The sequence below is a fragment of the Phoxinus phoxinus genome (assembly GCF_949152265.1).
Source record: "Phoxinus phoxinus genome assembly, chromosome: 17".
Lineage (NCBI taxonomy): Eukaryota > Metazoa > Chordata > Actinopteri > Cypriniformes > Leuciscidae > Phoxinus > Phoxinus phoxinus.
The window spans coordinates 28,067,387-28,081,086 of NC_136892.1; the positions used below are offsets into that span (position 1 = coordinate 28,067,387).

The 13,700-nt window shown below is 35.9% G+C and overlaps 2 protein-coding genes and 1 long non-coding RNA gene across 4 annotated transcripts in view; 2 read left to right on the top strand and 1 right to left on the bottom strand.

Annotated features, from left to right (window-relative positions):
• The window catches only part of LOC306985202 (uncharacterized protein), an 11,743-nt gene extending 935 nt beyond the window's left edge, over positions 1–10,808 (top strand). The window contains exons 1-5 of one of the 2 annotated variants that reach the window (XM_079587179.1): positions 5,202–5,365; positions 7,174–7,509; positions 7,635–7,787; positions 9,082–9,185; positions 10,330–10,808. In XM_079587179.1, the coding sequence (XP_079443305.1) occupies positions 5,308–5,365; positions 7,174–7,509; positions 7,635–7,787; positions 9,082–9,185; positions 10,330–10,389 (711 nt within the window). In that variant the 5' untranslated portion in view covers positions 5,202–5,307 and the 3' untranslated portion in view covers positions 10,390–10,808. Of the gene's footprint in view, positions 1–5,201; positions 5,366–7,173; positions 7,510–7,634; positions 7,788–9,081; positions 9,186–10,329 lie in introns of those variants that run through there. The other variant, XM_079587180.1, reaches the window with a different exon arrangement.
• LOC306985203 (uncharacterized protein) lies at positions 729–5,176 on the top strand. Its single transcript, XM_079587181.1, has 3 exons — positions 729–798; positions 1,361–1,477; positions 4,575–5,176. Exons 1-3 carry the CDS (start codon positions 759–761, stop codon positions 4,883–4,885), a joined length of 468 nt encoding a protein of 155 aa, XP_079443307.1. The 5' UTR covers positions 729–758; the 3' UTR covers positions 4,886–5,176.
• Positions 9,363–13,376, bottom strand: LOC306985204. Its single transcript, XR_013794763.1, has 3 exons — positions 13,251–13,376; positions 10,865–10,987; positions 9,363–10,590 (listed from the first exon to the last, which is right to left on the bottom strand). It is a non-coding gene; the product is annotated as an uncharacterized lncRNA (long non-coding RNA).
• Between the last annotated feature and the right edge of the window lie 324 nt (positions 13,377–13,700).

The window sequence follows — 13,700 nt, forward strand, 5'->3', positions numbered from 1 at the left end:
CATACACTTTGCAGAATCTGTGAAAATGTTAATAATTTTAATAAAATAAGAGGGATCATAAAAATGCCATCTTGTGTTTTTTTTTTGTAATGTACTGAATAAGCTATTTCACATAACAGATGTTTACACACAGTCCACAAGACAAAATAATATCGGAATTAAAATGATTACTTAATTATTTAGCTTAATTACAATTAGCAATTACCTGTTCAAAAAAAAGTTTACATATATGCAACATGCAAGTGTCTTCTGTAGCTTCTGGAGGGCAGTACTGAATAAAAAATAACATGCAATTGTTATGATCCCTTTTATGTAGTTAAAATTATTAACATTTTCACAGATTCTGCAAGGGGGGTGTAAACTTTTGAGCACAACAGTATTCATGATCTGCTGCTAATAAAACTAGCCTGGAAAGAATTTCAGCACAAAAGAGCCTTTTACAACTGATCTATTCTAACAAAAATAAATCCCAAATTAAAATAATGACTGTAATTATGTATAAAAAGTGTTTCAGGAAATACAATACCATTCATTGGAATAACACATGATTCAAATTCATTCAACAACTGAGATTGTATCACACAAATTTCAATCAAGTTACATACCACTGCAGTTAAAAGGCCACCATTTTGGAAAGACATGCATTTCTTCCTGATGCTTCAATTAAGCAATATCAGATTTAAGGACTGTTGCATAATGAAAATGATCTAATCTGCTCTTTTACAGACAATGTTCATATAGTTTCCAACCTACCAACAATGGTCCAGGTTGAGGTTCTCACCAGACTCCCAGCAGCCAGTGAGTAACTTACAGCGTGCAAAAACACGATTATTTTTCGGTGGTGCAGCAGGTGTTGTCTGGATGTGTGGAGTCATGGGACACATGGGTGATCTGGTTTCGAGTCAGGGTGTGACTGTCGTCTCAATGGTCTCCTGTCACTCTCTGGTCCTGTTTACACCTGGTATTAAGATGCGTTTTGGTCCCTCGGATCACAAATGGACGACGCTAAATGCAGGTGTAAACTGCGTTGTCTCTGTCTAATAAATAAAAATAAATAATAAATTACATTTATAATACTATTCTTAAGTTAGAAGGCAAAATGTCAAGGGAAATAAATCCAAAAGATGCGAACTATAATTTTGGATCCTAATAAAGGGTAAGATGTTATATGAATACTGATTTTAAAAAATATATGTTAGTATATGTCTACTATATGTCTACTAAAAATATTAATATGAAAAAAAAAAAACTGATTTATTTTCATTTTTTTTTCAGGTTTACTAACTTTTCTTATGTAGTTGTAGTTTTGTAGAATTCTCTCAAAAGATCCTTTGTTAAAAAGATCAATTGTTTCTCACAGGTAGTTCACGTGAGGTTGTGATAATATACATATTGAGAAGTCTGCCCATCATCTGTCTGCTGATGACGTTCTTTTACCTGAACAGGGACGACAAACAAGCAACCGTGTCAAAACCAGGTAACTGTTCAACATATCAGCACAAAATTCACAATGTAGTTTAGTTTTTTGTTTAGCCTTTAACCAAACAAACCAGAGATGAAGAATCACAACATTGAAACTTTTGATTTGAGTCAGATATGTATTTAAAAACTGGAAATAGACTATATGCTTAACAGTTAGATTAAAAAAAAAAGATAAAATCCCAGAATTGTAAAATGCATTATCTACAGTTTCAACAGTGGTGGGCCGTCAGGGCCAGCAAGGCCTTCTCTGCTGGCCTAAACACTATGAGAATCACTGACTTGCACTTTATTTTATTTTTTTAATGAATGAGTATTAAATTATTCCCAATAGTCCATTCTCTTAATTTCATAGCTTTTCTCTTGGTTTCTCTTGCCAGGACTGATTTTGAAGGCAAATGTCCCGCTGATCTCATTGATATCGTTCAAAAATCTGTGTGAGAGCTTGTGTCAGCTGTAACGTTACACATCGTCATGTTTTGCGGTGTTTTCCCTGTTTAACGTTACTGCTTCTATCGAGCATACACTCTCAGCACTAAAGCGAATTAAAACTTATGACAGAAATACGACGGGACAGACTCGACTTTCAGCACATTAACCTCGATGGCGATAGAAAAGGTTGTTGGGACTGAAAAGCACAGACAACCTGTACAACCAAGTAATTCAAGTCTTTTTGAGGAAAGAAATTAGGATGGATTTTGTGTAAAAAATAATCAGTTTTGGAGAGTAGGCTATAATGCATTTTTGCCCCCGTTTTTGTCCGTGCTGAATATGATTTTCTTCCTTATTTTTCTTGTAAATTTATGATCGAAACAACTTTTTTATTTCCAAACATTTACTATTGTAGCCATTGAAGGATAAGACAGGGAGGATCCGTTTCTGAATTTATAATCGGAACGCAAGAACCACTGTACACAAAAGCCGAACTCACTCGCTCGTTTCTCTCTACCCGGCCTTTCGCGAACTCACCGCATTAACCCTATAACTGCCGGTGCAAAATAAAAACAGGAATTTCACAACAATTATAGAGAGTATGTGCGTGCGCTGCTACACTATTAAAAGTTATTAATTCAGGGTGGACATCACTGAAGGCCTAGGTGTGAAATGCACGGCCCGCCACTGAGTTTCAAGGATAAAAATATTCCCAGATGATGCAAGAATAATGCACAAAAGATTAAAAATTAATTATTTGATTACATTTAAAAACTAACATTAAAGCAAAATCGCTCTTTTACAACCCATGACAGTGACTCAGTGACAGCAAATAAAATTGCTATTTTCAACCTGTTTTGTATTGTTATAATAATGGAATGAAATTCCTTTTTATTCATCAGCAAAAGTCCTCCAAATGATGCAAAATGCATCATTCTGCTGAGTATTAAGAGCTCCAGGGCTTTCGTGAAAACTTCAGATTGTACTTCCGCATTTTTTTCTCCCCTCCCACAGACAGTCTGATCAGAAGAGGGTTATTAACAGAACAGTTATTGTAAGAGTAGGTTTATCAATGAAAATTGTATCATACGTTTTCTACACTTTAAAATGATGGTAAAAAACACTATGGCAACAGCTTATTACCTGTCCACTATGGTGTTTTACTTCTGGAGGTGGAGCAGAAGGTGCTCCTTGTTAGCCTGGTTCTACCAGACTCTCGTACATTTCATTTGTACAGAGAGTCTGGCCTCTCTCCTTTGACAAACGTTAACTTCTTTGAAGGTGGGTACTCTGTTGAAATTTAAAACTATTGGATCTGCCCAGAGTCACTCTGGATCTGCCATAACCAGTCGCTAACGTTTGGTCGTGACGTATGACGACTCAAACTAGCGCACAACCTCAACGTCATCGTTCTCAGCCACTCCCTCTGTTCGCTGATTGGACCGGTAAAAATTGACTGGAGAAAACCCAAGAATATACCACAATCCCAGACGTAGTTCTGAAGGAAAATGAAAATTGAGCGGAATTACGTAGGAGGGCGGAGCCAGGCTAACTCCTTGTTCCTCTACTTACAAATTAACTGATGGAATGGCAGTTTCTTTCAGTTTTCCCCCCGTTTGACCTTAAACACTGTGTCCTTTATCCACTGCATACAACACTCTGGATCTTTCACTGGAAACCAAAAATACAGTATCTCATTCCTGCTAAACATTTACTCTTTTATTTTTGCACCCATGAACAATTCAAGTTGACACTATAATGATCAAATGATTAAAAGTATTTCCCACTAAAGCAAAGAAGTATTTGACTCTGGTCAAGCGTATCCATAGAAGACTGGGCGTGGCATAGTCCCTTTAAGACAAGTAATTTCACTCGGCTACCATCTTTGAAATGCCTCTCGGGCATGCAAGTGCATTTTCTATCTCTTTGAATGGGGAAACATAAAATCCTCCAAAACTGTTCGCCAAGCTTACGATTAAATTACATATTTGAAATAATTGAAAACAACTGTCTCATAAATTTTGTTTCTAAACTCTCGAATCATGACAGAAAATGTAATTTTTCAGCTGGATCAAGCTAATGCGCATGCGCAGTGGAAGCACGCGTCTGACTGTTTCTATAGGAACCGGAGCTTCTAACGGCAGCTGCAGTGACACGATGACGATCAACCTGCGATTGGCTCTTATTTAGAAGGCGGGACTTATTCTGCCACATGCCCAGTGCATTATGGGTGTTGAAGTTTTCCTACATATTTGGCAAAAGAGAAAAGACAACAGCCCTTTTTCTTCTGTTTTCTCTTGTCAGGTAGCACCAATATGATTTTTTTCCGCCTTTCTACCGCATAGCCAGCAAAGTTTTATTTTGTTATTTACTTTTGTTAAGATCACTAAACCCTTGACATTCAGATTTTAAAGCCGCAGCAGTGAACTTGTGGTACATGGTTTAATTTGAATATAGCCAGTGTCTAACAACATCTCAGACCGTTTGTTTTCATGCATGAGCACCAATGCACTTCTTTTATCTCTTTGTTATGACAAAGTGTGGTAAGCAAATTTAAATAATAGCACAGTTAAAGTAGTTAAAGTAAGTTTATACCCTTAGATGTTGCTGAGTTCTTACTGATTTTCATATGTATATATTCATATTTCAATCCAAATCTGTAGAATCAGAAGAAGGACTGGATGAAGACCTGAAGGCCGAAGAGACACAGAGAAATCAAACTGAACTTTCTGAACAGGAGAAAGGGAGAGACAACTCAGAGAAACCTGAAGTTACCGCTGCTGCAACAGAAGAAAAGAAGAATGAAGAAAAAGAGACAGTTGTAGTTGTGGACGTTGAACAAGGTTTATCTGCATTGCATGGCAATGAAAACAAGACCGTTTCTGTTCTGGACATCTCAGAAAAGACTAATCTAATGGCTGATGTTGAAGACGTGACCGTTTCTGTGCTAGATGGCATTGTTTCAGCTCTGTGAGAGAGACAGGAAATGGAGATATGTGTGCGCTGTTCAGGTCTATGATGTCACTTCCTGTATCATAGCCTTTTTGCGGTCTAATAATGGTTTGCAATGACTGTGACTGAATTCTTACAGTAGATTGTATCGAAACTTGAAATATATATATATATGTAAAAAAGTATTGTTCAACTTCATGCATGAATCTTTCTGTGTTTTTTTGTGGGCTTGTGTATATGGTTGTGTGTCCGGGGGAGAACGAGTGTGAGATCAGTTTTGTGATTTGACAAAAATGAGATGCGTGGTCGTTTGGGGGGGGGGGGGGGGGGGGGGGGGGGGGGGGGGATGTTCAGAGAAAGTCTGAGAGCATGAGTGTCTCATGCGTGTGAACGGTTGTGATGTGGGAGTAAAGCGGAGTTCACATTCTCAACAGATGCTCAGAAATGAAGTGTTCCTCCAGACTCCTGTGTGGGTTCCTCATATCATGCCTTTGTTTCAGAGGTAAGTGCCGCTCAAAACACCTTCCTGAATGGAAAACCAGCACAGACTTTCAAGGATACTATTCAATATTAGTGCAAAATAAAGTAAATCAAATGTTCGTAGAGCTGTGAGATGATGCTGCCTTCCTCATTCAGCTGGAGGCATTATTTTTGTAGCTATTTTAATAAACGCTTACAATTTAATAAACACTTATTTATCATGTATTGATGTCACATTGTAGCTCTGTATAGAATAATCTGAATTGTATTGCTTTGTGTAACTTTTTATCTGATTTGTCCTTTGATATTTACAAATTAACTTGCATATTTTTTGCATGTTTCTACGTTACAGTAGTGCTGGGTAGATTACTTACAAATTGAAGTCCATTACTGAATACAAACTACATTATAATTGTAGTTAGTAACATAATCCATTACATAACGCATTTTGGGTAAATATAATCGGACTAGTTTTTGATGACTTTTAGATTACTTTTGATACAACGTGTTTATAACATTAATTTGAATGGTAAAAAAAAAAAAACATATTTATAAAAAATACAAAGAGAAAGAACATTTATTCCATTTTTGTTATCAACAAAATGAAGTGCATTAATCGTACCCCAGGGTTTGGGAAGGAATAGAAGGGGGTTATGGAATTTTTTTATGTCATTATAGTCAATTGACTAATGGCCGGTCTGTGTGTGCAATTCCACAAAACCTTTGAGAAAATAAAAAATGTAAAGATAAAAAAAGAAGAATTTATTGCCATTTTGTGAATATTAAGTAATAATGGAATCATTTTTTTTTTTTACCAAATTCTGATTATGAGTATTTTAAAATGTAATATAATCTAATTACAATTATTTAATTTTTAGAATCTGATTATGTTATCCAGATTACAAATAATCAGTTACTTGGTTACAATTAAGAGTAATCCGTTATCAGGTGACATGTCCGTTGTCAAAGAAATGTCCATATTGTAGAAATGTACAGTTCTAAGATAATACAAATCATGAAGTTAGCTAACGTCATGTATTCATTTAACCAGAAAAAATTAGCAATGATGACATGTTGCGATCATAATGATTACAATACATGGAAAATATGGCAGATATGAGCTGATATATTTAGACCGAAATGAGTTATGGGTTTGTTTTATATGTTTATTTATGAATCACCTATAAAGTAATTATGTGTCATATATTATCATCTATATAGCACATAATAGTAGCCTACTTACGCTAAAACTTTAGCAAAATGTAAAACTTTACAACACAACAGAAAAAGAAACATGAGCAAGTTCCTTGGAAAAAGGATATTTTTCAATGTTAGCAAAAAACATTGGACGAGTAAGAGACTTTTATTTAGATGTTTCATAACTATTCTGGCCCATTATGTAAGACATTAATTAAAATAAAAAGTATTGTAAATGTTGTAGGCCTATATGTTCTTTTCTCTTTTCCACTTTTTTTTTTATCAGTGGCTTTTGTCATCTGATTTTTGTTGTTGTTGTTGTCAATTAAAGACGTGTTTCCACAGGTCTTCAAATCCAATTAAGCAAAATAAAATTCTACATGACGGACAGGATTGCATCCTGGAAAAATAATCTATTTAAATATATATATATATATATATATATAAATGTTTTTTTTAAATGTTTTTTTTATGAAGTTATACTTTTTTATGGTTCCTGTTTTATAAGGTTAAAATTATTTTTTTGCTAACAAATTCAAGTCTGAGTAATGGAGTCCCTGAAGATTCAAACTACAACATCAAGAACAACAGCCATAAACATTCATGTATTTCTCGTTTGTTGTTGTTTCTCAGTCACAGGTTCAAGTGAGAAGCTGACTGTGAATCAGAGCCCATCTAACATCACTGTGAGTGAGGGAGATTCTGCTAATATCAGCTGCTGCTGGAATAAAACACACGGACATAAAGTTGCTTGGTACATCAATGAGATCAGACATTCAGGAGTAAAGGATAAACTCCAAGAGCATCACACACAGAACTGTTCAACGCTCCACCTCACAAACATACTTAAAAATCATACAGGTCATTATGTTTGTGAAGTGACTCGAGACATTCCAATCCTGCTTCAGGTGAACGGAACTAGAACATATTTATCTGTCAGTGTCAGACAACTACAGAAGACAACGACTGGTAAGATTATACCATCACAATATAATTTTTTTCTACACATTCCAATACAGCTAAAAGACTAGAAGACCACCATTATTAAACTCATACAATATTTGATCTAATTCAGTATATTTCTTCTGTTGAAGTTCCTCCCTCAACTCAAACAACTATAGCGCATACACCCACAATCCCAGTATCAGTTCCCATCCTCCCGTTGTCCCTGGCCGCCGCCATCGTCCTGGTGACCCTCTGCTTGACCTTCAGTCTCTGCAAGATGAGGAACTCCTGTAAAACATCAGGTACACTTCATTTTCATACTGAGACTCATTACACTCTTAGAAGAAAAGGCTCTATATACAGTAGAACCTTGAAGGATTCAGTCAGGCGCTTCATATATAGAACCTTTTGGAGTTTAGGGTTCATTATGGGCTCATTTTGTGAATTTAGGTTTAATATTTTTGTTTTTTTTTTGGGGGGGGGGGGGATTACATTTAATTTCTTAGAAGAACTGGAAATAAACATTAAATAAACATTAAAGTATTATGTAATCATTTAAGACAGTTCTCCTTTTGGCATAAAGGGTTCATAAAGAGTCATGAATCATACGGTTATTAGAACCCACTGAAGATTTTTTTGAAGAGTGTACTGGCGTGTTTGTATGTTGAAGACATGTGCGCTGCATTCCTTTATCGTCTGCTGACTATTTTAGTTTTTCCTGCAAAGCTGAGATATTAATTGTTCATTAAAAGTTTTTTGACACCACTTTTACTCAGTCCAATACTGAACTCACAACCAGTGTCCATTTATTATTCATTTCAAGGACGGATTGGACATTTTCTTCAGCTGACTTAACAACAGCACGCTGTCATGCAAAAATCCAGACACTCACTGACTAACTGAGCAGTGTATGATGCAAGTGCATGTAATATGAAAAGTAGTGTAGCCTATGTCAGAAAGTTGCTGTGTGAGGTCTTTTGTGTCAAAGCTTGTCAGAGTTTGTGACGGTGTGGCCCCTCCGCACAGGAAGTGTAACTGTTGAGCTTATTCAAACACACATTTTTACATTACTTTTAAAAGTAACAGTTAAAGTAAAACAATTAAATAATAATTACATTTCTATGAAAATTACTTCTAAAAATGATTTATAAGTATATTAATTTAAAAACATGAATTTTTATTTTGTTTATTTTATTTTTATATTTTTTATAAAAATAAATGTTACATTGTTCTCAAATGGTGAGTTGCAACCCCCAAACAGCAAGGAAAATAATGTTAAAAAGCAACAAAATAATAATAATAATCATACTCAATTCTATCATTTGGTTTTATGGATAATTTTATTTCCATATGGACTATGGAAGTCAATCCCCACAACTGGGTGAGTAAATTATGACACATTTCATTTTTGGGTGAACTATCCCTTTAAATGAAACCTGAAAACACACACACACACACACACACACACACACAAAACACTAACTACCGTAAAGAAATGACAAAAACACACCACAAAATTACTCACATTTTAACTAAGTTTAAACTGATAATGTAAAATACACAAAAGAAAAGCTGATTGAGGATCTCTTCCCTCAGAACGAGTGGTGATTCGCCAGACGTCACACAGTGAGGGTGAGGAGCACGAGCACATGGAGGAGGAGGACGGCAGCACTGGCTCCTCTCGGGGGTCTGTCCAATGGGTAAGTGAGATCCGGCCTCGTGAGAAGTCGTAATAATACATACAAGATGGCAAAATTGTATATGTTGAGTCATGTATTAACACACAACCCTAACCTAAGTTATAGCCTATACCTAAGCTCTGTTCGGAATGTATTACTTGCATACTACATACTGCAAAGTATGTACTGTGTATTATTTAGTAAAAACACAGTGTAGCAATGCTACAGTCAATCTTTAGCATGCTACATTGGTGTCACATGACCTCATGATGCTGCATGTCCACTAAAGTTAATTTTATTCACAATGGTTTCAAAGCAGTTTTTTTTTATTAAAAAAAAGTTTGTAAGGTCTTTATTTAGATGATTAACGTCTCATCAAATAAATAGGGTTATTATGCATTTTTCCCAATTTATTCCAATTTATTTTACTCCAATCTCTTCACTCTTCAACGTCTTGTTATCATCTGTCACACTGCACTGAAGTGCAATGTATTGTGGGATACAGATCCCACACAGTCCCAGTCGGCACTTGAATGACCTTCAGCGCTCACAATGTCTGAAATGCATTCACCTGCGTTTAAAAGACATCGAAACAGTGTCGCAACATTAGCGTTAATTCGAATGGCAAAATCAAAACAAAATTCAACAATGATTCAACCCGTAAAGAAATGTTGAAACTTCATCTGGGAGTGTGTTCTGTGTCCAATGTATCATTTTGGCAAATGTAGTAGGTCATTTGGGTAATATGCACACAGAAATTTGCATATTCCAAAACATTCCCCCTATAAAGGACACTTGACCCAAATCAACAATAACGCATTGCAATACAGAGCACAATAAATTCAATATCTGTGAAGTACAGATGCAAGTATCCGGCTAGAGCTTAAAAAACATGTTTATCTGTTGAATCTGTCGTACTCTGGATTGTTCCGCTTGCGACATTACTGTATGATGTCATAATGCACAATCTCTGAGCAATATCTGCAATTCCACTGAGTTCTCTGAGAGCGCGCGGCGAGATCTCACCCGCGTGCATCTGAGCCTCGTTCCGTGCCAAATCTGCTCTTTTATCAGCTCTTCAAATTCTACAGGGCTCTGATGTAACATTTCCATCCATATTTCAAATGACAAGAATGTTTGTTTCATGTTCTTTCTCTCTTTACAGTATCAAGTACCAGTTTACTGGTCTTACTTTGATCTACAGAAGGGTGCAGAAGACCAATGAGCACCCGACAGGAAAGACAAACGTGATGTTCATTGAACTGTATTTTGCATTTTTCTTTGTAAATAGCAGAAACTGTTTTAATCTTCAGATACAGTGGAAACCCGTTGAGATCTTGATCGCGGTATCGGATGTTAATCTCTGTTTGTGGCAGCTCGACTGATAGTTTTGTTCTTGTTTTTAGTTCTTCGTCTTTTTGGTTCTCTGAAAAAGATGTTGCAAACTGTCATTAAAAACTACTTGGATACGTTCATGCCCAAAGTGATGCAATTCAAACATGTATATATTAGTACACAGAACACACTGTATGTGAAAAGTTTGAGTTTTATGCTGTACAGATGTCGGGTACACCTAAGATTTGATTCTGACACTTTCATAATGTGGTTTCTTTTGACCTTTGAAATAAAAGTGTGTAAAAACCATTGACTGTGATACTGGTGCCATTACGTGCGAGAAAGAAAGGAGAGGAGGGAGGTACTGTAGACGTCGAGTTTCAGGGTGGAAACGCTGGTGGTATTGACGGGTCAATGGCAGGAAATGGAAAGTGCAGTGCATCTGGTTTCCTTCTACTTTGGTTTCAGTGATGCACTTGTGTGCACTTCTGTTGACCAAACAAATAAAAGAGGTTAATAAATCAAGCAGAATAAACACACCAGGTTATTTATTATATAAGAAAATAAAACTAATGAGGCCTATTTCACTAAATATTCAGATTCTGGCTGCATTTAGAGAGACAAATGCTCCATCAGGTGAACTGGTCCTCGCCATGAATGCACAACCACATGACCTAGATTTAGTTTTTCTCTCACACATTTGCTCTTAACATTATCTGTTTAAAAAAACACACACATTGATGACCAGAATGTGTTTCTCTTCCACTCAAGTTTGCAAACATTCTTGTGCTGGTCCATTTTGGTGTGAATTTTGTTTTTCAATGAAAGGAAAGAGAATCAGAAAAAAATCATATTCTTATAGACATACACTGCCTGGCCACAAAACAAAAACAAAAGTCGCTGTTAGGATTTAAATAGGCAAATGTTTAAGAATTTATGATTGGAAGACACATCTATATGACAAAGCCAAAAAGTTCTTGACCACAAATTGATGCGCCTCTTGATGGAGATAAATGTTGTGATGTTATTTCCATCAAGAAGTGCATACATTTTGGGTCAAGATCTTGTATTGTCAATGTGTACATCAAACTCAGTCAAACACAGCAAATCCCAAACACTTTCAGTGAATTTAAGATCTGAACTTAGAGGAGCGATTCATGTGTGAAAATGATTCTTCATGCTCCTCACAACCATTCTTTCACAGTCTGAGTCTGATGAATCTTGACATTGTCATCCTGAAATATTTGCCATGATGTGTCTTCATACATGGTTGTTTAAGAAATGAAAAGCTACACACTCCATCAATTAGGGTTAGAAACTGTTGCTAAACATATAACATGCTAGAAACATAATAATCACTGCGATAATGATCCAATCATAGACTCTTAAGCATTTGCCTATTTAAATCGAAACAGTCAGGCAGTGTGTAACAGTAATTATCAGGCGACATGGTCAACGTTCTTTGAAGAAAACAACTGAGGCAGCAAATTTCTAGCACAAGTAAGAGAACACTTTAAGCTTAGTTCAGTGAACATCCAATGGCATTAGCATTGCTCATTAAAACACATATGGCCAGTTAAGCTAAAGTTTTCAACTTTCAGTCCCTACAGAACCCTCTGACCTCAGCAATTGTTTGTTTACAGTTGTCACGAAGACTGCAGGTTTATGTGTGTCATCATTAGCTTATTAAAGGTTATGGTCTGTGTAGTTGAACATTGAGGAGAGAAACCATTATGAATCGCAGCATTTTGGTTAGCCCACGCTTTAAGGGACAGTCAAAATACACGTTTCTTTCCATTCATATATAACTGGGAACTGGGAATATAAGCTCATGTGAAGAAGTTTCACATTTCGTGAAGATCGATAGAGGTCACAGTAGGCCTATGTCAGCTTAGTCACGATGGAATCAAAATTGACAGTTTTTTATGGAACATTGCAGTATTTATTCTAAATTATTTATCCGTGTAGATCATTATTTTAAATCGTGTTTACTGGCGCAAGGGAGGGACAACCTAAGGAAGCTTGTTTCTGCCACAGAATAAAAAAAAGGAAATTGCAACTTTTTAATCTAACAAATTTTTTCTAAGATCTAAGACTTTTTCCCCCTCAAAATTGCAAGTTTACATCTCACAATTCTGATTTTTATCTCAGAATTGCATGATATAAAGTCACAATTGCAAGTTATAGCCTAAAGTCAGAATTGTGTGATATAAAGTCGCAATTGTATTATAAAGTCAGAATTGCATGATATAAAGTCGCAATTAGCCTACATGTTAAAGTCAGAATTGTGAGATATAAACTCGCAAAGAAACAAATTTTTTCTCTCAGAATTTCATGTTTATATCTCCCAATTCTGACTTTTTAATATGCAATTGGGAGATAAAAGTCAGAATTGCAACAAAAAAAACGTCAAGAGTTGCGACTGCGAGTTTATTTCTCGCAAATTTCTCGTTTAAATCTCGAAATTCTGACTTTTTATAACACGCAATTGCAACTTTATATCACGCAATTCTGATAAATAAATTCAGAATTGCGACTTGTAAACTCGCAATTGTGAGATAAAAAGCCGAAATTATCTTTAAAATGTTTTATTCTGTGGCAGGAACAAGCTTCCATAACAACCTGTCACTCACAATTGATCGACCGGACCAATATGCTATCTCAACGAATCAATTCCCGATGGACAAAATCAAGAAGAAGACTATCGCTACTTCTGTTTCAAGCCTTTAACTAGATAAAAAAAACACAAACTTTTAAGCTGCAGGTTTTCACGCTAATCTCGTCTCCTGTTCTCAACGCACGCGTCACACAAACTTCCTCTGAGCGCCGCCATTTCATTTCACCTGACAGACTGCAGGAGGCCGTAACTGGATTATCATCACACAACAAAAACTGCATGTAAGTCAATAATTTAGTCGTCACCTGCGTCTGGGACACTGGCAAACACCTGCATATTGATTTTCTGTCATCACGGGGTTTAATAATAAATGTCTCCCTCAGTCTCGCATTTGTCATTCAGACTAATAGAAACTCAAGTCCAATAACAGACTCACTCAATAAACATCTCTATGCCTATATGACAGATGTGTTTGTGTATTGTAATATTGAGCTGAATTATATTTGCCTGAGTTTTATTACAAAGTCTCTCTGCCTTCATACACAAACACATAGCCTACAAATACATTAAGTGTACAAATAAAT